The 23,849-nt window shown below is 39.3% G+C and overlaps 1 protein-coding gene across 2 annotated transcripts; it reads left to right on the top strand.

Annotated features, from left to right (window-relative positions):
• Positions 1-2,217: 2,217 nt before the first annotated feature.
• Positions 2,218-23,701, top strand: NAPEPLD (N-acyl phosphatidylethanolamine phospholipase D). Of its 2 annotated transcripts, none has more exons than XM_059816181.1 (5): positions 2,218-2,414; positions 13,580-13,892; positions 19,597-20,243; positions 21,236-21,350; positions 22,592-23,701. In XM_059816181.1, exons 1-5 carry the CDS (start codon positions 2,218-2,220, stop codon positions 22,715-22,717), a joined length of 1,398 nt encoding a protein of 465 aa, XP_059672164.1. In that variant the 3' UTR covers positions 22,718-23,701. The 2 variants fall into 2 exon arrangements, with proteins under 2 accessions (XP_059672164.1, XP_059672165.1); XM_059816182.1 differs by lacking the exon at positions 2,218-2,414 and having other exon boundaries at positions 13,581-13,892; positions 19,597-19,915; positions 20,153-20,243.
• Positions 23,702-23,849: the final 148 nt, after the last annotated feature.

The following is a 23,849-nucleotide window of genomic DNA, read 5'->3' as shown; positions in this document are numbered from 1 at the left end:
TAGTAAAAATGCCAGGAATGCATGCCACTGAAGAAAACAAAATTATTAAAACTCTCTTTCTTAGGACTAGGTGCCAAGCAAAAAACTCTTACCTCATGCACAGATGGCTGGAACCTTCCCATCTGTTAGTAACTTCTGGCCTCCAACTCCTGCAAGATCCTAACGTCAGTTCTCTAAGCATATTAGCGTGTCTGGGGTGTATTAAGAGTCAGAGAGATCTCTGTTCTGGGTTTACACAACTATTTGAGCACAGATGTCCCACTGGGACTTTACCTCAGTTTAAATGCGTTTCTGTGCACAAGACATTGAAAGATCAAAACCTACCAAAGCAGCAGACTAAACTGAGCTCTTAGTTGGCTCATGGAAATATTGAAACAGGAAACTAGTTTAAAATTCTGGTTCTGTTGAAAAGCAGCTCTGAAGCTGAATTTTCTCATGTTGTGCACACTGGCATGGCAGAATAGGTAATAGGTGCTGATACAGACTTCTAGCAGTGTCAGAAATTACTTGAACAACCATGTAATTCTTCACCAGTTGTTATACCAGAAAAGAGATGTTTCCCTTTCAAATTGAAAACTGCATGCTGCACAGACACCAGTTGTCTTTACTTACAGCCTCCAAATGTTGACATCTATATTTGTAGTACAGACAAAATGCATTTACTAAACCAGAGCTTCCTGAACTGTGACTTTTGCAGCACTGGTGACATACAAACTACTTCTAAATGACGCATGGAGGCAGGTCTGCCTACCAAGAGATACTCAGCTGAAGTGTAGGATAAGCACCCCAGATCTCCTACTGTGGGCAATCAGTTACTCCCAGCCCAGAGGCACTTACCTGGTGGCTTGCACAAATTTCTATATATAAGCACTAATTATTACCAACTGTTAATGGGCATTGATCAGAGCTATGGAGAGCTGCTTTATCATCTAACTTATTTAGTAGGTCTTAGATTCCACAAAGTAACAGTAGAAATAACGTTAATCAATATAGATTTGTGTTTAACAACATACGAGTAAAAGTCATTGCTACTACAAGGCCATCAGACATACTGATAGGAGGTGAAATGATCAGGAAATGTCAGGTGAGAAGAGTCACAAGTAAGAAATAAATTAGGATTTTCCACTAGCATAGGTCAACAAATCTGCCTGACCATAAGCAACCAATACATACCCGACTTCCTTGTACAGAAGAAGGTAACTTGATAGTATTATCTTTTCGCTACCTTACAGAGACTAAGAGAAGGACACATTAATGATAAGAAGAGTAAGGGTCATGTTTCCAGCCTCCCAAGACCTACCTCGAGAACTTGGCCTCTGAACATTGGTAAGATTTCTTCACTAATGAACTGGTCATCCATTCCTGAGCTTCAAGATAAAATGTACATACATGTGTTATCAGAGTTCCAGATAGTCTTAGATTTCATATTGCTGCTATACATGATTTTTTTTTTCCTATCATAGCTGCACAGCTTTGTCCTTTACCCTCAACGGTATTATGTGCTTAAGGAGGCAAGGAAAGATTAAAAAACCAAAAACATTTATTTCTGAAAACCTAATTTCTCTGCATTAGGTGTCTCAAAACCCCTCACTTCCCAGCCCATCGGCTGGAGTCGCGTGTGAACTACTCACAGGCGTAAACGGGGGATGAGGCGATGGTCGTAATCCAGGACGTGAAAAAACTTGGGTGGGAGTTTTAACTTCCTAACGTAGGGGAAACATGGGGATAGGGGGGTCTGCGAGGTGGGCCCTCTGCGGCAGGACGGCCGGCGGCCATGCGTGGCCTCACTCGCGCGCCGCGCCGCCCGTGAGTACCCGAAGCCCCCGCTGATGGCGGCACCGCCTCAGGTGCCTGAGAAAACCGAGTCTAGGAAACTTTTCCCCGCAGCACCAGGTGGTCAGAGCCTGCTCGTACTCCCAAATGGGGCTGCGGGAAGCATTTACCAACAATCGGAGCCGGAAAGTAGCAGAACCAAACGCTTCCCTTTTCCCGGAGCCAACCAGCAGTCCGGCCTCCAGCGGCAGCGACGCGCTGGCAGCCCTGACGCTGCCCGGCCATGGCTCTGGGCCCGAGGACGTCCGGCTGCCACGGCTCCCTCAGCGCCGGACCCCCCGCCGCCATCTTGCTGAGGCGCCGCCAGGCGGCCCGCCGCCGCCGTGAGCCCGCGCACCCCCGCAGCCGGTGGGGCCCCGCTGAGCGCGGGAAGGCCGCCGCGCCATGGCGAGGAGCAGGGCGCTGTGGAGCTGCTGCCTGCAGCTCGCCGTGCTGCCCTCAGCGGCGGGCTGGTCAGGTGGGAAGCCGCAGCCGTTCAACGGCTCCTGCTGGAGAGCCGCGGAGCCGCCGCGCAGGGGGTGGAGCGGCACCATGGAGGAGGAGGAGGACAAGGCTCCTCAGGGGCAGCAGCAGCCCGGGAGGTGAGCGGCTCTCCGGCGGCAGCCAGCGCTCCGCGGGCCGGGGTCGCTGCCCTCGCGCCTTCCTGTGGGCAGGGAGGGGCCGAGCCGAGCCGAGCCGAGCGGCGGCTCCCGCCCCGTACCCGTCCGGAGGAGAGGCACCTGCCCGACGTGCCGCCTTAAAAGCCCGGCTGGCGGCCGGGGGAAGGGGAGCCGGAGCCGCGCGGCGCTGCGCATCTGCCCCGAGCACGGCAGCGGGGCTTGCTAGACATACGGTAGCGGGGCTGCGCCGGGTGAGTGTGGCGGGGGGAACTGGGCTGAACCGCTGCGGGAGGCGGTGGGGAGCGGGGCCGGGGCGGGGCGCCCCGCCGGCGGCAGCGGGGCAGAGCGAATGCGGGCGTCCGCTCGGAAAAGTTCGGCGGTGGGCAAGGTGCGTGGGGCCGCCGAGCCCTGGCTCCTGCCCGGAGAGGAGTTGTATGAGCCAGCTCTCTCCTGCGCCGTCGCGGCGGCCCCTGAGGTAGGTGTAGGCTGTCTGCGGCGTCGGTGCTGGCGCAGCGCGGGGCTCGGGCTGCCCCTGCCCGGGGAGCGGGCGGGTCGCCCCCGGGAGGTGCCGCGGATGGTTAGTGACGAATCCCGACTGGTGCCTGCTCCAAAAACAGTTGGGACGGGGGGATCCTTTCACACCGGTGAAAGAAATCCTGGAAGAAAAAGTCCTACCTTTCTCCCCCCGCGCCCTCCCAGCGGCGATGCTTTCGTTTCCCGTAAATCGACAGTAAAACGCGCTGCAGTAGCGCTCAGAAAGAAACGGGTTATATAATCGCCTATAAAAAATATGCTTCATGGTATTGACAGTTTAGTGAATGTTTTCCCCTGAAGAGGAGACACGAACAGATGTTTATCGTGAGCATTTTTCTTGCATTGTATAATATAAATGCGAAGTGGAAGATATTAACAAAGTCGTTTAATGTAATTAGTTCAGTCAAATAATCTCAGTGATCGGTAATTATCTCTAGTAAGGATTTAGGCAAAGTATTTGTTGAATGTCTTGACGGCATGCAGTTAAGTTCGTATTAAACTTCTGCAGAAATGGTTTTTCTAGTGATGGTTATGATTTCTTCTGTTTGCTAAATGACGATCATGAAGCAAGCTTTCAGTTTTAAAGGAAAGTACTGTTTTTACTTAAGTATTTTTTCTTTATTTTTCAAACTACACCGACTAAAGTGACATCAAAAACTAAAGGTAGTGACAGGAAAATCACTTCTGTTTTCTGGCAAAAGGCCCTTGAAAAGAATCATGTATATTTTAATTCAGAGTAGCAGCTTTATCAGTTAATAAAGTAGGAAGCCTGATTCATTTTATAGGTAAGACTTTCAGGAAGACAAGAGGAAATAAAATTTTTATCTCATTAATGCAAGAATTATTGCAACAGTTACTTTAGAAATGCCCATCTAATCTGAAATTGAAATACCTATTGTAAAAAGATAATGGGAATTTTGAATACCTGGAGATTGGAAAGCCCTGTCTGATTCACTCACTGTGATGGAGAGGACACATTCAGGAGAGGGGGAAGTAAGGGATGACAGTGAAACTGTTCAAATATAAATAACAGTTAATTGGGCTTCAACTTGGCCCAAATCAAAAAAAGATCTGCAGCCTTTTTAAACAGAAGCAATCCATTATTTTTATTTTCTTCAGTTGTATTTACTAAGTAGGTTTGAGGAATTACCTCAGCAGAAATCTGCTATTTCCTTAGTCTTCATAAGCTCAAGATTGAACCAAACCTGCTAATTCTCCATGCAGAAGTAGCTTTTAAGTTTTTTTTCTGCAAATGGGAAGGCAATTGTTTTGTCTGTGGTGAGAAAAATGGAAATGCTGCCATATAAATTAGTGCTTTTACATGTAATTCCTGCTGTGAAATTATTTTTTTCCTTTGCTCACGTCTATGAATCCCTTCCTGATCTCACTTTTATTTTTTTTCTGTTAACTGCTGCAAGTATGTAGCTTGCAGTATACTAGCTAGCACTGTAATGAGGGTTCTACTTCTAATATGCCCAGAGCCAGGACCATGGTAAATCACTTCCTCGTCTTGTGTCTAAATGCAGCTTTGAGTAGAAAGGATTTTTCTGTAAACCAGATGATGCACTTGGTTTGAATATTCTTAGAAAATCTGGGAAAGAAGTTGCATGTTATTTACTGTTTGCATGTAGTATCTTAGTATTTAGCAGCTGTATGAAGAAGGGATGATTTGGGTTTGAGTAGCATACTACTACGCCCAAGCAGGTGAACCGTACAAAGCTGTTCAGCAAGGAGAATTGGGCATTACCAAGTGACACCATGAAAACATTTTGCTGCCATTTTGTCCCTACTGTGAAAAACAAAGTTTGATAATATGTTGCATGAGTGAAAAGTCAAGTGGTAAGGAATGTATATCAAGATGTATATCAAGAGATTTTTCTTGTGTAAGACCTGTTACCATGGTTGGAGCTGGTAGTGCTACTGTCTGCTGAGTAAGGCTTATGGTAAGATTTCAGTTTTTATTGCTTGTAATATTTGGAAATAGTTTCAGTTGTTTAGGTGGAAATTTCCCATGCTGTGGACTGTTTTTTGAGAGAGGGTTTCAGTGAGGTTCAGCTGTTTCTGGTAATGAGACTGTGGCAATAATGAGTTGTTTATGTGTGTCTATTTAGGTGTGTTTAAATGAAACACTTTGTCTCCTTAAAACACCTACATATTTAGGATGGTGCCTTGAAGATTACTAAATGGCTCACATTTGTGTTGGAAATGTGCCTTGACTCTTCCATAAGAAAAAAAAAAAAACAACCCAACAAGCAAGCAACTTTTAACACTTTTGTTGTTGACTAACAACCAAAGCACTTTGCATTTCATTTAGAGTACATGAAGAGACATAATAATCTAAAGTTGTGGGGATAGAGTAGAAGGCTGGTTATACATAGGAAAAAGGGTTGTCATGAAAAATGTTAACATGTTGTGACTTCTCCAGTTTCCTTGGGTATTTGTGTTTTGCTGTGTCTGGTGTTCTACTACTTGTAATTTCTTTTAATGGCTGTGTTTCAGTTAAAGAACCATAAGGGCACTGACTGTATCACATATGTTTTCTGGTTTTCCAGGATGAAGTTTTGGAGACTGAAAACTTTTTTATATTTGGAAAGGCTGATGACCGTCCAGCTTAACTCATGTGAAAGATGGTCTTTGAACAGTTGCATTCAAGAAAAACATATTTTTCAACAAAGAAAAACTTCTATTTTCCTTATCTGAACTGATCTGGAAATTATTTGTTTGGATTTCAATACATTTGAGGGCAAATGGTATAAATAGTTCTATAAAATCCATGTATCTATGGGGTGTGTGTACATACATACAAAGACAGAGGGAGAGAATGTTGTTGGACAAGCAAAAGTTGAGCTTATATAGAAATCTAAGTAGATTTAGAAAGAATTTAGGGAAATATTTTTATATTGCAGCGAAATGACTTTGGGTCCTATGTGCTTGTACTTTGAACTGAGGAGAGGGAATCAAATAGACAAGCATTTAAATATGTATACAAAAAAATCGTATTAATGTGTATTAACTTAAAAATAAAAAACTAGTTTAGCGCTTGGGTGTTGCTGCACTTCCTGGACAACTCAGGTTTTATAAGGTTTTAAAGGATTATTCTCGGTGTGAGTCTAGAGAAAGTTTGCATAGGAGTTTGTTCCTTTCTGGCATGGAGAGAAAAGGAAAAAGAAAATTAAAGGGGTTAGTAAATGAGATGGAGATAGCAATTGCGAAGTTGCAGACATAAAAGTGTCAGAGTCGATTATAAATGAACTGCTTCAGATCCTGCTTTGCCATGTGGATCCTATGGATCAAGGTTTTAATGTGATTTCTATGCACTTCTATGAAAACAGTTCTTACCTTGCCTCTATGGCCATGTGCTACAAAGGAAATCAGACTTCTACCTTCAAGTGGAGCCTTAGTTTTATTATGTGTAGTAGTATTTATATTTAGTCATGTCTAATTGACATAAGATGTTAGATGGGAAACCTTTACCCTCAGGACCAAGTGCGAGGTGTAATATTTTAAAACTTTATTTTAATTAAGAAAAATCTGTGCTAACAGCTTCAACATTACATAATAACTTAAAATACTACACCCAAGATGCATAGGCTGTTAACGCACAGGAGTGGCTAAAGTGCGTTTGTAAATGCTAACCTGTAAAGTTTGGTTGTTTTTTCTAACAGTAAGCCCATCCTGGAAAGGTCTGCATCTGTTACTAACTGTAGTCATATCAGTAGACCAACTGAAACTAATGAACTACTCGTTTGCATACATACTTAAAGGAGCGGAGCTCCTAAAGGAGTTCCTAAAGGAGTTCCTCTCAGAACACTAAAGTTGGGGTCCAGATCCTGTAGCTGGCTTGGTCCAAGTTTCATGTTTGCTCTTTTGGAAAAGCTTTATTGAAATTCTGTACAAGTGTGAAGGGCCATCCATTGATATTATCGTTGCTGTTGGAATCCATGGTTTATCTGCCCAGCTGTGTGCATGTGCTATTTTTTTTTATTTTTCTGTTGATTTTAAAAATTGTCTGCATTTGATTTGTGATCCAGTTACTGTCTTGCATGCCATAAGACAGCTCTAATGCACAAACCTTGCTTCTGTATGTTGTCAGCCTGAGTCCTGCAGAGCAGGTAAGAAAACTTTCATTCTAGCTCTTGTGTTTTCAACATTCTCCCCTATACATTAGGTAGTCATACGAAATAAGTTGTTTAGGAGAGCAAAGTAAAGCACTTTCCATTCTGGTGTAGGGAAAATAGACTCCTGCTTTCCTTTGGTGATTGCTTCAGCAATAGCACAGAATTACACTGCTCTTGTGCTAAAGCATGATGATAGTCTAGGCTGCTCTTTTAAATGTGATGGCCACATGCCAGCTTTTGGATACTTTGATTCAGGACTGCTCTAAAAAATGATGGTAGAGAGGGAAGTAACTTATTTAATGGGCCTGTATAGCTGAAGAAATTGGCTACTGGGTCTGTCATCTCTGTTAATATGCATGGCCCCTATGGACAACTACTGTCATAACCTAAACAGAATATGCATGTAACAGAAAACTTCTGTAATATTAAATACAGTTCATAAACATGTTTGGGGACTACAAAGTGCTCATATTGGACAGGGACGATCAGCTGAGGCACCTGGAAACAAAGGGAAAATAGTTATGTATTGTCCCAATTCCCAGAAGAGGCATCTTCATGCAGTTGATACAATGTCAATAGCTGATCACATTTAACCTAGTGTTGAGAAATAGCTGGCTCCAGGTACTACTGATGGACCTGACTCTAAAGCCTATTTGCATTTGTATCCCGGGGCATATAAGGGTGTAGCTGATAGGCATTCATAATGGCTATGAATAACTTTCTGTTGGTTTAGTTCCCCTAATGAATGCCAGGAAAGTAGAGGTCGGAATGTGTAGTAACGGGAGCGGGCTGCCTTTTGGGTGGTAGATAGCTATTGAATTTGCTTGGTTATAATATGAAACATCACTCTTGGAGGAGGCAGACAGAGTTTAAGCAGCATCAGTACTAAATGTGAATGGACCTTGGACAGGGAATAGATTGAAAATGAAATATGTTAAGGCTAGGGGGAATTGTGGACCCTAACCTGGCGTTGTATGTAACTGAGCTATACTGAGTGAATTCTAAATGGAGGGTATTTAATTATTTTTATAGCAGCGCTGGCATAAGTAGTTTTTGTTTACAACTGTATATTCCTGTTCTCACCCTTCCCTGTCTTAGTCAGTTTGTTGGTATAAACACTTGCATGGTTACACAGTGATGCAGGTGAAAATTGTGCTTCTCTAGGGGATGGGAAGGTAAGAAGTGACCATCAGCTTGAACTTACTCACCATGCGGACACAAATGTTTGTTTTGGCAAGCCTGGGGGAGTAATGGGGGCAGAAATGGATTGGCTCATGGTGGTGGCTGCTTAAGTAATACAGCTGTTCTAAGAATATGCCTAACAGACGACCATGGGTAGATGCTTCACATTTGATATATTTGTAACTAAAATGTTTTTTTTCTGTATGCTTAAATAAAACTTTGCTTTGTTTTACTATTGATCCTCAAAACTACATAAGAATGGTAAAGGATTCATCCTAATTCTGTGAGGTTGTTCATGGAGAGAGAGCTGTTTCTGTAATCAATTCAGTTATTCATCTTTCTTGAACAGTACACAAGATCATTATAGAGTCAGGATACTTACAGATTTGTTGAGAACAGAGAAGAACTGGGCTGGCCACCTATAGCTGTGCTATGAAATGCGTACATCCAAGAACAAAAGAAGGGTATGCTAGCAAGGATTTTTTTGCTTTGTGGATGTTTGGAAAATATGGAAATAGGACATCATCACACAGAAACCCAAGCTGGCTGTTAAAACAAATAATTTGAACGAAAATTTCTGCAATTCTTGTTCTTGCTTGCAACTTTTAATGGGAAATCTCAAATAATAGAAGTATTTGTATATCAGCTAGTTGCAAGCTTGAGAGATCATCTTTGTGTGAAATCTTAAGACCAAGAGCGTCTGGAATAGTTGCTGTTGCAGTCATAAAAAAATATATATAGTGAAAGAAAACTTCCAAGTTGTGTAGCAATATACGGTTTGCAGAAAGCTCAGGTTCTTGCTTTGATAAGTCTACTGTGATATGATGAACAGCCTGAAGTACTGTACAATAAAAGTTTAAATGCATTCAGGATTTTCCAGTCTCAAACTGTTCATTAATTAAAGCAAACAATTTCAGACCTGAAGGAAAAATAAAAGCACAGCCAAAACTTAGCTGGCAGTTGTTTGATAGCTGAGCGTGCGGGAGCCTTTTTAAAAAAAAAAAAAATTACTTTGCAAATACCTTACCTTTTAGCTGATTCTTTTTTTTTTGTTTGTTTCAAGTCAAAAAGTGTGCTTCTTATAGTCATAAAAAATACGTATGTTGAAAGAAAACTTCCAAATCATGTAGCAGTATATGGCTTGCAGAAAGCTCAGATTCTTGCTTTGGTAAGGCTACAGTGGTGTGAGTTTGCTAGGAATTGTGTGCTGTCCCTTTTAGGTGATGTGTAGTGCAGCCCAGTTCTGGATGTAGTCTATACAGAGGGACAGTGATTAGAAATGAACCAAACTTGTTGCTTCAAAAATAGAGAAAATTAAGGATATTTGGAAAGCTATGGAATGTTTGCAAGGTAAGTGTAAAGTTTTGTGGATGTTGTTGCGTTCCAGTAAACCATAGCTTCATAGAAACTCTTTCTTAAACTTTCTGGCTTATGGATTTTTTTAAATAAGGACCACATTTCTGTGCAGAAAATAAGTATAAATCTGTTGTGGCAGACTTCACGGTTAGTAGCATGGCTGTATGCTTAGTAGGGGGAACTACATCCATTTCAGTTACGGAGTAGTGGATGTTAGGGGAGACTGGGTGGAAAAAGTGAAGACTCACACAATAGATCTTATGTTGATGCATTTCTTCTTCAAATAAAATTAATATAATTTGGCTTGAAGTTCTGCTGTGTTTAAAAGACCATTTAAAAAGAAAAATTTTAATGTCAAGAGTGCTTTTTGTAACATTAATGTATTCTGTTTCCAACCTTCTTTTGGCACAGAAGGAGAAAGTATTGAAATGTTTAGTTAGACTTTTAATTATTTTCCTAAATAAACAGAAGACTCAAAGCCAAATATTTGTATCCAAGTTTTCAGTTATAGAAGCAATGCTAAAATAAACAATTGACCCCGAACCTGTTGTCCTAAGGGCTATACCCTGTTTACAGGTGTAAGCCTGTTTACTGGGACATAAGACATGGGTTTTCCATGCCATGTCCTGCCTGATCTACAACTTCTCTTGTGCTTTGTGGTTTAGTAGGGGCGCCTTAGTATTTGGTGCTGGAAAACCAGTTATGTGAGCTCTGTGTTTTGATTCAGGTTAGGCTTCATCCTACTCATCAGACAGTGGTGTTCTTCCCCTCTGTCTAAAGTACCTTCTGGCCTCGTGGATATGGCATGACTAATGGTCTCCTTTGTTAGTTTGTATGTCTTGGTCCATTTTCCTTTTCTGAATTTAGTTGAAATAGTAAAGCGCCTCTGAGCACAGAGAGGGTGGTTGCATTGCATCTTGCCTGAACCCCTCTTATAAATGGTGGCAATCCACTTGCCCTTATTTGGGGGTAAGTCACCTCAACCTGAAGGAGGGGTTCCATTTGGTAAGAAAGCAGTTTAATGTTTTTAAGTAGAACAGTAGTTTTCCTCTTTGTTTGAAAGTGTGGAAAATAGAAGATTTCTTGTGGAACAAACATTCACCAAGGACATGACCCCTTCCCCCTGCCCCTCCCAAGTGAACACAATTGTACTCCAGGTTGATTTTGGTGTCTCTATTGCTCATAATTTGGCTGGCAATCCAGTGCTTAAATTTATTTCTCAAGTGCCAAACTATTATTTTTTGGGGAGAAGAATTTGGGAAAGCTGGATGAAAAATCAGCTCATTTATGATTGGGTATTTCCTAATACTTAAAATATACCTGCCAAATCTCCTTGTCTGTAGAGGCTTTCTTTTGGAAAAGGGTAAGAATCTCCTTGGACTAATAACTGGTTGAGTTTTATTTTAAGCTAATGATTGCTGGCTTTCAAGAAATTATCGTCTCCCTTTTTTAAATACGAAAAATTAGATTTCTTTTACTGTATGCCATGAATATTCTAGGATATATTTTACCAGTTTAAAAGAAACAGAAATGAACTGGCAAGATTGATACTTCAAAGGAGTCTACAGTTCATCAGGAATACTTTGTCATTTAATTGTTTGTAAATGTGTCCCTTTCTTATGCATGTAAAAGGGTTTAAAGTATTCTGTGAGCACTGAGGTCTTTTATCCCTTCAGTTGCTTATGGAATACTAATGAAAGTAATGTATGTGCATCATGTGGAAAATATGTAGGCAGACAGATTACCTGCAGTGCCTTAAATGCTTTGGCATTGTCTTTGTCTAATCAGTATAGTTGATCCCTATTTCCCCTAGAGGTTTATACTTTCAGAATAAGATCAAAGGTTTATATGAAAGTTTAAGCAAAAGTAGAATTCACCTATTTTAGAGATCAATGAATAGATAAACAGAAGCTTAAAAATAAAACCTTAGGCACTCCTGTCTCTAATACGTCTTGTAGGAACAGTAATTACGGTAGTTATATATATTTAAAAATCAGACATCTGAGATGTTAACAGAAGAATTTCCTGGAATTAAGTAGCTATCTGATTAAACTTTTGTGATTTGTTTTCATGATGCTTTCTAGAAGAGTAAATATTCTATGCTCTTGTCTCTTTGTGCTTTGCTAAATTAATAAACTGACTTGGCATTGAAAAGGCTCTTTGAGGAATGCAAAAAAAAAAAGAAAACCCCAACCCTCTTAACTTAAAATAACAGTTAAAATATCCATTACAGTTTTTTGGTTATTCTGTCTGCCTTTTTGTGGCACTGATTCTTTTTGTTACCATTTATGTCTGCTTAAAATGGTATAGAGCAAGTTGGATGGCTGTTCCATTGAAGGCTGATTCCAGTAAATGTTTAGTGGAATGGAGAAAAAAGCCTACGAGTATCAACAGTTAAATAAAATTATGATGCGGATGTGGAATCTTGTTGCTAAATAGAAAATACATAAATGGAGTGTTTTCAGTAAAACTATGGGGAAACTAGAGTACAAAGCAATTGCATTAAAACAAGATTATGACCAAGGGTACTATTTTTCAAAAAATTCTGTCAGCAATCTTTTCTGAACATTGTTCATGCTTCTTTATCAGAAGTGAATTTTGATGTGTTAATATTTCATCTCTACTGTATGGCAAAATAATGGTTATTTTGTTAAGAAAATTTCACAATATTTATCAACTGTCATATTTTTGCAACTGACACCATACTTTCTGTTTAGAAATCAGTTGTTGCGGAAATAGCAGGGATGGGCTCTGCATTTGAAGTTGTAGCATCACCAGTAAATGCATTTAGGTTCAATTTGGTAACACTTCTTTGTATGCGTGTAAAATCTTAGTTGTGATGTTGCAGTGACAATATATTTATTTTTCTCTGTAATTATGAACTTATGAGGGGTGCGGTGAGTTATGCAATTTCTAAGAAAACTGTGTGCTTTAATTCTGTTCTCTGGTTTTGATTAAAAGTTGTTCCTGCACCTGAGCAATATATCATTCTGTCTGTTCATTACTGGTCATCTAGTTTTTATCAGGTAGAGTTTGTGCACTCTTTAAAATAGCAACCTATTTTTTTAAAAAACTGTCAGAACAGTATATTTACTTTCAACTCAAATGTTGAAAGTAAATACAGAAACTGAAGCATTTAGCTTCAACTGAATTGCTTCAGCAACTTTTAAAATAAAATAGGGACATTTGTTTTTCTACCTTGGATATAATGAGATCAATAGGACTCCATATTCCTAAACTCTGCAACACTTAAGTGCAGTTTGGAATAAGAGATTCCTATAAGATGTTCCAATTTTCTGTGGCCTTTCACTAGTCAGTTCAGCTAAATGTGTACAAAAATTGTATTTGAATCAGTTACTGTTACTACAATAAGCTTTTCCTTTGTTTTGGACAAAATAGGAAATAGGACCAAATGTCTTGTGTTCAGACTTTTCTGCACATATGTGCATCTTGTCAGCGGAAGTAATGTGTTGTTAATGCTACATGAGGTTGCTGCTCTTACTACGAAACAGAGTCACTATATAGGCAAATCCTAAGGTACTATATATGTATAGTTCCAGTATCTTTTGGATGGGTTTGCAGGATTGTATTACATCAGGCACTAAATGTCGTAAGTTTTAGGAGGAACTTAATTTACATTTTGGAAGAATAGTAAGGAACCCCTCCCCCTCACTGTTGCAGTTGGTAGATAATAGCGTTAGTATCTGAAGCTGTGCATACGGGGGAGTAAAATTCTGTCTGAACTACAAAGATATCTCAAGTCTACTTGCCACAGCATGCTTTTGAAGCCTTTTGTGTAACAGCAACTGTTTTAAAAGCATATTTTGTTCAGGAAAAAATACAGTTAATCATAAAATGAGAAAGGCAGGCTTGTTTCTAATGTGTGTGAGCACATTCAATCTTATGAATGTTAATGTTAGTCCAAGACAAGATTGATTAATTTAAAATTTATTTTAGTTCTCCTCAAAAAGATATGGATAAGAAAATGGATGAAGAGCAAACTTCGACTGCGTGTAACCAGTACCCTAAAGAAGCGGTGAAGAAACGTCAGAATTCAGGTCGAGGTTCCAGGGGCAGTGATTCTTCCAGGACCTCCAGGAAAAGCTTCAGGCTGGACTACAGATTAGAAGAAGATGTAACTAAATCAAAGAGAGGCAAAGATGGGAAATTTGTCAACCCGTGGCCAACCTGGAAATCGCCAACATTGCCAAATGTTTTGAAATGGTACTTCATGGAAAAAAATAACAGCAATGTGCCATGCTCAAAGCAGGTAAATACTTGCATGATTTTTGTTCCTGATTTAGACTGCTTTTACCTCTGCTCTAATCAATAAAATAGGACAGTTTCTAACCAATGCTTACTAGGCATCTTCTGGAGATGCTTCTAAGTGTTGTTTTTCTGATCTTTAGCATCACTTTATTCTTTTCAAAAGGCAGGTTAATACTTTTTGCCTCTCTGATTTTTTTTTTCTCATTTCTGTTAGTTCCACACCTTCTGCTTTATCCAGCTTGGTTTATATTTACAAAAACAACAAAAATGGTCCCTTAGCTCAATCATAAACTACAGTTAGCTGTTTCCTTTTTAATAGGTGTTGCCTTATGAATCATACTACTGACATCATTTGCATAGGATGAAATGTCTGTGGCATATCTCATTTTAAAAACTTTGCCATTTTTTTTTCTTTTCCTGATTGCCATTTACTACATATGTTACATCTTTTTCATAAAAATGTGATGAAGTGTTTGCAAATCTATGTTTTTCTGTTTCAGTACACCAGGAGAAAAAATTGCATATGTTAAAGCTAATCTGAGCAAGTATTTGTACTGAAATACTAAAGGTACAGTGCCAGTTTACTGGGAAACACCATTATTTATTCTTGGTGTATTGCTTCTGTCAGATATTGTATACAATGAAAGAGGCGGGGGAAGCAACCTCTGAGAAAAGCTGCTTTTCCGTGAAGAGTAATGGATACTGGAAAGCCATGGGCTGTGTTTGTGGCCACGACAAGTGTTACAATAGTTACAGTTTTAACAGTTAGGATTACTTCTCAGTGTATTTTCTGATGTGTTGACCGCACTTTGGAAAAGCTGTGCTGAAGGGTGAGCAACCAGAAAAGCATTTTTGAACAAATAGGTGTTAATAATGCTTTTAAGCGTCCAAGAAGGCAAGCATAAGCTATAAATCTCACGGTCAGTATTTAGCAAGGAGCTTACACTTCTTATTTTTATCTTACGTGAATAACCTGTGAAGGAAGGAATTTGATCAACTTTATGGACAGGAAAGACGTGTTACTTATTAACACATGATGGTCAGAGGTTTGGGGTTTTCTTTAAGGATACGTGGCACAGACCATGTTTAAGGGAGGAATAATCTTGGCTGTAATTGTTCTATAATAATAATTTGACTTCAGAAAGAAGCACAACAAACCTGTTTCGGTCTCGGGATTCTTTCCAACAATTTACTGTTTTAAATTTCGTGTGCTGCTTCTAGACATTATCTGCACCTTGTAGTTGTAACAGCGGTTGTGCCCCACTTAGTGTGTACAGCTTTTTAGGCAGTGTGGAGAACTTCAGCATTCCCCTTTAATTTACAGATTATCCCTGCAATAAAGGATTATTACAAAGAAATCTACACTGTACCAGTTGTAAAACTGTCTCTCTGACCCAGCTGGGATTCATTTTGTACTAATTTTATTGCTTTGCATATGATTTTTTTTTTTAATTAAGTGCCTGCAATTATTCAGGAGCTCAGTGAAGTAAATCAGAAATGGAACCTAGATAGGGATCAATGAAATGCACTTCTTGAGTCCTCAGCCATTTTGATGCTTGTTCCAGCTATGTTTGCTCCACACCTAAATCAACCTGTAAAGCACTTCTGAGCTTGTTTAAAATTCAAACTGAGGGCTCCATACTTTATTTAGTATTGCTAGATAGCATGTCCTTCGAGCAGACTCCTACTTCAATTTCCACACTGAGTGTGCCTAGTGATACCCTGCTATGCTGGGCAGGTTCAGTTTATCTGTACCAAGTGCTTTGCATATGTTAAAAAAAAAAAAAGGCATATTATCCAGGATATGTACTTCACTGTGTAAAAGCTATATGTATTATAATCATGCCTTCACAACAACCCTATGTCATTATCCAGAATGCATAGACTTCTGGTATTTTCATTACAGGCTTTATTAGTAACTTTTTTTAGTGCTGTTGGAGTATCTTTTAATTATCAGTTGTTGGATCAACAGTTTAGATTGTTCCCATTTCTGTAAAATCCAGTGGTATTCCAGTATGCACTAAGCACCAAAAATCCTCAGCTAATTAGCTAGTCTTACCAAAGCCAGTCATGTGTTTCTTCTCGCTTTGCGTTAGGAAGGAAAGAAGAACGTGGGAGGGGGGAAGGGGCACAGCAGGAAGAATTTTTTTATTACGCCAGTGATGAAGATAAGACAGTATTAGGCACATTTTCCTTCTCTTGGTAGATGATTTGACATTAATGCAATATTTCAAAGACCTTTAATTCTTGTAGTATTAACATGTTTCTGGTTAGTCTGACAGGGAACAAAATGTACTATAGCAGGATAAAGGTTCCATAATCTTAGGTATGATGTTGTTTTATCCTGTTGCATGAGTTTTTAAGAATTCCGTATGAAGTATGCTGCCAATAGAACTTGTGTTTTAGTTTGAAATCTTGTGAGTTGAGTGATGAGTCCGTATTACTTTAAAAGGTAATTTTGGGGATTTTAGCATACTTTTGTAAAATATTAAAAAACCACAAACAACCCCAAAACAAAAACCCATGCACTGAGAAGTAATTTCTTTAGCTATTTCCCTGTGTTATTTACCATGATAGCTGAAACAAACACCTGATTTCTGATCTCATCCTCTGAGGAATCACCAATTTGGATCAGAGGCCTGCGTTTCACAAACCTGTAGATCTCGTACAGAGCCGGTGCTTTCCAAGCTATGCCGCCTTTTTGCTCTTGTTTTGCTTTGAACTTTTATTCATGGAATTTCAATTAAATAGGTCAGGATACCAGTTGTTCAAACTGTGCTACTCTTTATTTATCAGTCTTCCTGTCTGTGTGTCCTTTACAAATGCCTTTTATAGTGATCAGTTCTACCTTTAAATCAAATATTTGAAAATCAGAAGGGCAAAAGTGCAAAAACTCATGGGTTGAGATGAAGACAAGTTTAATAGGTAAAGCAAAAGCTGCATGCAGAAGCAAAGCAAACCAAGGAATTCATTCACTCCTTCCCATTGGCAGGCAGGTGTTCAGCCATCTCCAGGAAAGCAGGGCTCCATCACGCATAACAGTTACTTGGGAAGACAGATGCCATAACTCCGAATGTCCCCCCTTCCTCCTCCTTCCCCCAGCTTTTATTGCTGAGCACAATGTCATACGGTATGGGATATCCCTCTCGTCAGTTGGGGTCAGCTGTCTCATCTGTGTCTCCTCCCAACTTCTCATGCACCCCCAGCCTACTGGCTTTGATGCTGTGTAAGCACTGTTCAACAATAGCTAAAATATCAGTCTGTTGTCAACACTGTTTTCAGCACAAATCCAAAACATAGCACCATAGGAGCTACTAGGAAGAAAATTAACTCTATCCCAGCCAAAACTAGTACAATATGTTTGAGTCCCAATTAAGAACTCATTGTTCACAACTGCCTATTAGCCAGCTCTACATCCATTTCTTACTGTTTATTAATATTGCGTGATGCTAATTTTAAAAACTAGTTTGTGTCAAATATCAGCAAAAATAAAGTGAATTAATTTGGAATTCTCAGAATAACTTGTAGTCTACCTCTAAAAACAGCTACTTAAAAAGAATATTTTGCATAAAAAAATGTACTCACTGACCTAAATTGCATTATTACAATTATTAAATTCCATATCTAAGTTTAATTTTTTTGATATAATCTGGTTTGTTGACTTAACCACGTGTAATTTGATGGGTTGTCCTAATTTCCATTTTTTAGTATTATGTTAGTTTTGTGGATCTTCCACTTTTTTTTTTAATGGAAGTGTCACAATATAACACTCCCAGTGCTTCAGATTTCTGCTGGCACTGTCATTCCCGTGTACTTGGAATGAAGTCGAGATAAGAAAGTGATGCTTCTTTCTTGGAGAAGCAGCAGTTTGTCTTGGTCTAATACTCATACTTCGTTTATTCTTGTATGAATTAAGTGATTGTATTATACTAACCTTATATTCCACTTTATAGAAGGTTATCTATTTCTCATTCCTGCAGACAGTAATTAAACTTTTTCAGCAGACATGTCTTGTGCATTAGCTCTCAGAAAAAGCAATTTCATCAATCTTTTATTACTTACAGTAGAATTGCAGGGGGGTGGAGGTGTCTATTTTTTCCCAACATATGTCCTCCAAATCAACAAAATACTGTGGAGAAAGTAACTTTCCTGAAGCTGTCAGGGCTGTTTTAGCAAGGGAAATCCTAGACTCCTAAACTGTCACAGCATCAGCTGGACTTTTAAGGGAGCAGGGAGGTCAGCTCTGTAATCAGCTCGCTGATAGGACTAATCTACTATCCTAGACCTAGAGAATGAGACCAGCAAACATTGCAGGGCGAACTTGACTAGGAATTGGAAGTGCTGGGACCTCTGTGATTACCAGGGAGAGAAGAGTGTTAGGAGTCTTTAGAAGCTGCCTAACACAGGAAAAATCTTCTGAAGTCATGTGAGGAGTTCAGATCAGAACTGTCTGGGAGGAGAGCCTTAGCCACACTGTGGCTAAGCTGGAGATGGTCAGGAACTCAGAGGAGACATTTTGTTGGGTTGGGTTTTTTTAATAGGAAAACTCTTATTTATTACAAATAAAACTTCTGCATAAGCATCTCAACCAAACTGCAGTGAAGAACGTAACTCACGATGAAGATGAGAGAATGAGCGGTGGTTGGACGATGAGTTTCAGTAGCTAATGTACAGCCATGGTCTCCTTTGTGCCAACTTGAGGCTACACATAGAGTCAAATTTGGAAGCCGATCGAGCTGAAAGCTGTCTATTTTCCTCATCTGGATTAATGTTCAGCTGGATCAGTTCTCTGACCCATCAGACTTGCATGGGGACTGCATGAGTATTCATACTGGAACAAGAGGAGAGATGGGGGAAGGTTTCCATAACTTTGTTACACAGGAGCATGGGTTTAGGTTGATCTGAAGTCATTCATAGGACTGCATCCTGAACATACAGGGAGATGAGTATAGTGATTTATTCAGCAATAATTAAACTTTAATTACCTTGAAGGCTTCAATAAAGCATCACAAGAAGCATAGCTAAGTGCCTTAAGGTCCATCTTAAAAATGACTTTGTGTTTTATGAACGTTCATTGAACTATCGGCAGGATGGGAAGAGACAACTGTAAAAGCTAATATTAGCCAAGTGAGGTTAACCTCCATGTGCTGCTTCAATATGTAATGAGGAGAGGGAGAGGGTCTGCTAAAGGCTACCAGAACAGAGCTTTTGTGGAGTGCTGTTGGGAACATGGCATTCTCTTTCATCTGAAGAGTTTGTGACTTATTTCTGCTAGGACTTTGTGGATATATCATTTAGTTGCACAAGCTAAACTTGAGCATTTGTTACAGTAACTGTGTGTGTGTGTGTATATTCTTTTCCAGATTGGGGAAGGGCAACCGACTGCAAAGCCTTTGTTAGTGCCTTGCAGTGCTTTCACTGCAATGCTTTCAGACTCTATCAGTAGGTCTCCTGGCCTGATGGCATACTCTCGAGCTCTCTCTTCTCTCTCTTGACAGAGAAGTGAAAATGTTACAGAAACCTAAGATGAAATTAGGAGCAGGTAGCTGGGAAAATGGTCATTAAAAAGGCATCTGTTCTGTGTTGCAGTTCTCTGGTTGCCTAAAAATACAAACATGTAACGATTTGTGCCTTGTATGCAGTTTTTATTCCACAGCCAAGTAAATTCTGAAATCTCTCATGCATATTGTGTTCTTTTTTGCTAGGAACTTGATAAAGAGCTTCCAGTGTTAAAACCTTACTTTGTTCAAAAGCCGGAACTTGCTGGGAAGACAGGAACTGGTATGCGAGTCACATGGTTGGGACATGCCTCAGTTATGGTGGAAATGGATGAAATTATATTTCTTACTGACCCGATCTTCAGCCAGCGAGCTTCCCCTACTCAGCTGGTGGGTCCCAAGCGCTTCCGAGGACCTCCGTGCACAGTAGAGCAGCTCCCCAAAATAGATGCAGTTGTGATCAGTCACACCCATTACGATCATTTGGACTACAACACCGTAACGAGTTTAAATGAACGCTTTGGGAGTGAGCTGCGCTGGTTTGTGCCTCTGGGGCTCTTGAACTGGATGCAGAGATGTGGTTGTGAGAATGTGATTGAACTGGATTGGTGGGAAGAGAACTGTGTCCCTGGTCACGATGCGGTAACTTTTGTCTTCACCCCTTCTCAACATTGGTGCAAAAGGACTGTGACCGATGATAACAAGGTTCTTTGGGGCAGCTGGTCTGTCTTGGGACCTTGGAATAGGTTTTTCTTTTCAGGAGATACTGGATATTGTGTTGCTTTTGAACAGATAGGTAAAAGGTTTGGACCTTTTGATCTTGCAGCTATCCCCATTGGAGCTTATGAGCCAAGGTATGAAAACCAAATTTTATCAAAATACATAAATGAAATAGTATACTGATGACAAAATAATACACCCAGAAGTGAAAGCTGTAGGTGTACTTTATTAAGAATATTCAATAGAACATAGAGGCAAAAGAAGGAAATTGCTGAGGCAAAAGGACATTGCTGAATGACAAAAAAAAGAAGCAGGCAATTCGAAGATGGAGCTGAAATGTCTAGGATGCTTGCCTGTGTATGTGTGATGTTCTTGGAGAGGTTTTTTCTTCAGTCTTAAGCACAGTAAGGATGAATCAGCTGATTTTCTCCCATGAAAAATGTTAAGTAAAAATCTGGAATTACTTTGTGGCTTTTTTTCTGAAATAGTATCACTTAATCCAAGCCATTTAAAAATGCAGCAAATTGCATGCATCTATCTTGCATCTGTTTGTTTAGGCATCTGTATCCTACTTATGATGGGCTATCTCAACTTTTAGATGATAATGCTCATATGATGCTGGAAGCAAAGCATGTATAGGCTGGGAAAGGAAGATAGGAATCTGAATAACATGGTAAAAATCTGGTTTCTTTCAAGAATTGCCAGATTCTCTCTTCTGCTTTACCACTGTTCCCTTAGGCTACCTTCTGAAGCACACACTTAGTGTGCACTGCCAGCATGAAATTTTTTTCAGGGATGGATTTAAATCTATGGCCTTAATGCCTCAAGGCACCAGTAATATGTCCTTATGCTATTAAAAATATAGATAAGAAAAAAATCAGTTTGAAAAGGGGAGTAAAATATGTGAACTGCTGTTCCGTGGGTATGTTGGTATATTCCAGCTTGTTGATTTTGAGTGTTCTGTATGTTGTTCATACATGCTCCATAGTTTTTTTGATTAGGTGAGCGTTTTGGTTTTTGTTTTGTTGGGTTTTTTTTAGATTCTTTGCAGCTTACCGAATTAAAATAAAGAAGAAATCTTGCACTGAATTAGGTGACACAAAAAATTTACTTTGTGTTTTGGTAGGTGGTTTATGAAATACCAGCATGTGGATCCTGAAGAAGCAGTAAGAATTCATATTGATGTCCAAGCAAAGAAGTCTGTAGCAATTCATTGGGGGACCTTTGCTTTAGCAAATGAGGTAAATTTCAACACTATACATGAGTTCAGATTTCCTGAATACACAGTCATTAATGAAGCTTTGCTCCTGCAGTTTAATATATACTTCAAATGTAAACTTTGTATGAATGAAAAGTTGTTAATATAGGTACTGCAGTTCAAAACAATGCTTAACTTTTCATGACCCACTACATAAAAATTTCTGCAGTTAAGATTAATTTGAAAGTACAGAGTTATTGAGACAAATGTGGAGGATTTCTGATATGAGGAACATGAAAGCTGGGGACATGTATGCAATAATTAAAGTAAACTCAGCAGTGCATCACTTGGAGACAGTAAGAATTGCATGCCTGTAGGTCAGTGCATTATTTATTAACCACACCTGTCTAGTAAATAAACGGAACAGTGATTTTAATAGTTGATTCATCGTTGATTCATACCAGCAAGAATATGAAAAACTGAGTTTTTCTGAGTTGCTGATATATCTTTATTTTTTTATATTCCCCCTCCCCACCCCCCGGCCAAGTCCCCAGTTCTAATAAGGAGGTTAGCCAGGTACCTTCACAGTGACTAAAAATGCAGTGAAAGGGAAGTATCTACATCTATTTTGATACCCCTTGTCTGGTAGCTGGTTTTCAGTTTTGTCTTTGCATCAGTTGCACCACTTTGTCTTATAATTCAGTCCTGATGCTGTTATCTGTGTTCACCTAGTATGTCATGTTTTCTTCAACTTGGATGTAGCATTTTCTATCCACGATGCTTTCAATAAGCTGTGTCACTAGTGTCCACAGTACAAATGCTACTGTGTATTGAGAAGCACACAAAAAATGGATGATTTATCCCTGATGATGCCTTTTCTGAAATGTAACAAATACAGTGAAGTAACTTCAGGGGGACCTCACTGAAATGGCACTAATTTTCAAACAGTAAAGCTGACAACTTTGTTTTACTGAACGAGAGAAGGCGCCATCTGCTGCCCTGCTAACGCGTCCTCCTCTCGCCGTTTCTGCTTGAAGACAACTGAATTTTGGATGATAGGTTGTGCTTCTTGCTAGTTACTCTACAACTGTAAATCAGCATTCTTATAGTTTAAAAACTCAGAATGAAACCAAACATTTCCATTTGACAAATATCCTCCCCTCTCGCCCTTTTTTAGATAATGTTTAAAATGTAAACCACTTCTTGTTTAGAGAAGTGATATTCTTCCTTCCCCCCAAATGCTGCAATGGTTTCTTTTCCTTCATATTATTCTTATTTTTCCAGTATTACCTGGATCCTCCAGTTAAACTAAACGAAGCTCTTGAAAGATACGGCTTGAAAAAAGAAGACTTCTTTCTCTTAAACCATGGTGAATCATGGGACTTGAGTACAAATGATGGGTTTGAGTAATGAAACAGTAGCAGTTCCTTGTAAGCCCTGTTTAATTGCTAGTTCAAATCAATGTTACAAATATTAATATGATGTACTTACAAAGTAGATTTTTTTTTGGAGTGAATTGGATTTTTAGATGCCAGGTTTGTCAGTTTCAGAACTAAAACTTGCATACCGATTTCATGATAATTTTACTAGTTATATTGTTTATAAATTTTGAGAGGTGATTAAAAACTGGTTAATACATAAGATACTGTCTGGGAATAACTTGCAGTTTCAACTCTTATGTACACAACTGATAAATCACTGGTTTTTTTAAAAACTCTTCATCTTACCTGCAGCAGCAATAATAACCTCAGTGCAGGACATATTCTTAGAATTAATGGCTAACTTGAATTAGTCCTTGTTAGAATGTCATCTCCCACTTGTTAGTCATTAATCTTCAGGTTATGCCCTGGACCTTGATAGCTTCATTGTATGTTTTGTGGAGTGGAGTCTTCCAATACAGCTGTGTTGTTAAAGCACAAGCACAGTAAAATAGTTATTTTACTGAGTGCACCTACATTTTCATATATTGACAAACCACAAAAGCTGGATTTTACAATGATCTAAAGAAATGTGCCTTTTAAAGAGAGAGATAATTTAATATCACATCATTGATGTGTAAAACTGCTGGCCAGAGTATCTGCACACTTTCATTGCTTTGTCAATGTTTTTAAGTTCGGCCTGAATGTGTCTAAAATAACTTTGTCAAATGCAGTACATGAAATGGAAGAATCCCTTAACGGTGCTTGTCTTTGCATTGACTCAGCCTATTACTAAGTACTTTTTTTTTTAAGTGAAAAGTCTTAAGCAAGGGCTTTGTTATTTTTCTTATAGCTTCACTATAATTTTGAAGTTGAATGAGAGATTACAACATTGTTCAGTATTGTAAAACTTGGCTAAATGTATCTGTATGAAATTGCCATGCTAATTTACAGAATTAAAGCCTATTGTTGCCAATAAAAAGAGTTGTTACTCTCCTTCATAATTCACTGGCAAATAATTTTTTTGATAATTTTTATTGGTCTATGGGATATGTGTATTTTTTTTGCGCTTGCTGTGCATTACATTTTATGTTCATACTCCATGAACATAAAATAAAAAAACA

The sequence above is a fragment of the Gavia stellata genome, chromosome 4 (genome assembly GCF_030936135.1).
Source record: "Gavia stellata isolate bGavSte3 chromosome 4, bGavSte3.hap2, whole genome shotgun sequence".
Taxonomy (NCBI): Eukaryota; Metazoa; Chordata; class Aves; order Gaviiformes; family Gaviidae; genus Gavia; species Gavia stellata.
Note: the sequence above shows the minus strand (reverse complement) of the source record. Positions and strands in the feature narration are given on the sequence as shown.

Excerpts from the sequence above, each read along its gene's own strand:
- NAPEPLD (XM_059816181.1), top strand. The coding sequence starts at position 2,218 with ATGGCGAGGAGCAGGGCGCTGTGGAGCTGCTGCCTGCAGCTCGCCGTG. Across the intron at positions 20,244-21,235 it reads ATTGGAGCTTATGAGCCAAG|GTGGTTTATGAAATACCAGC; the intron begins GTATGAAAACCA and ends GTGTTTTGGTAG. Across the intron at positions 21,351-22,591 it reads CCTTTGCTTTAGCAAATGAG|TATTACCTGGATCCTCCAGT; the intron begins GTAAATTTCAAC and ends TTATTTTTCCAG.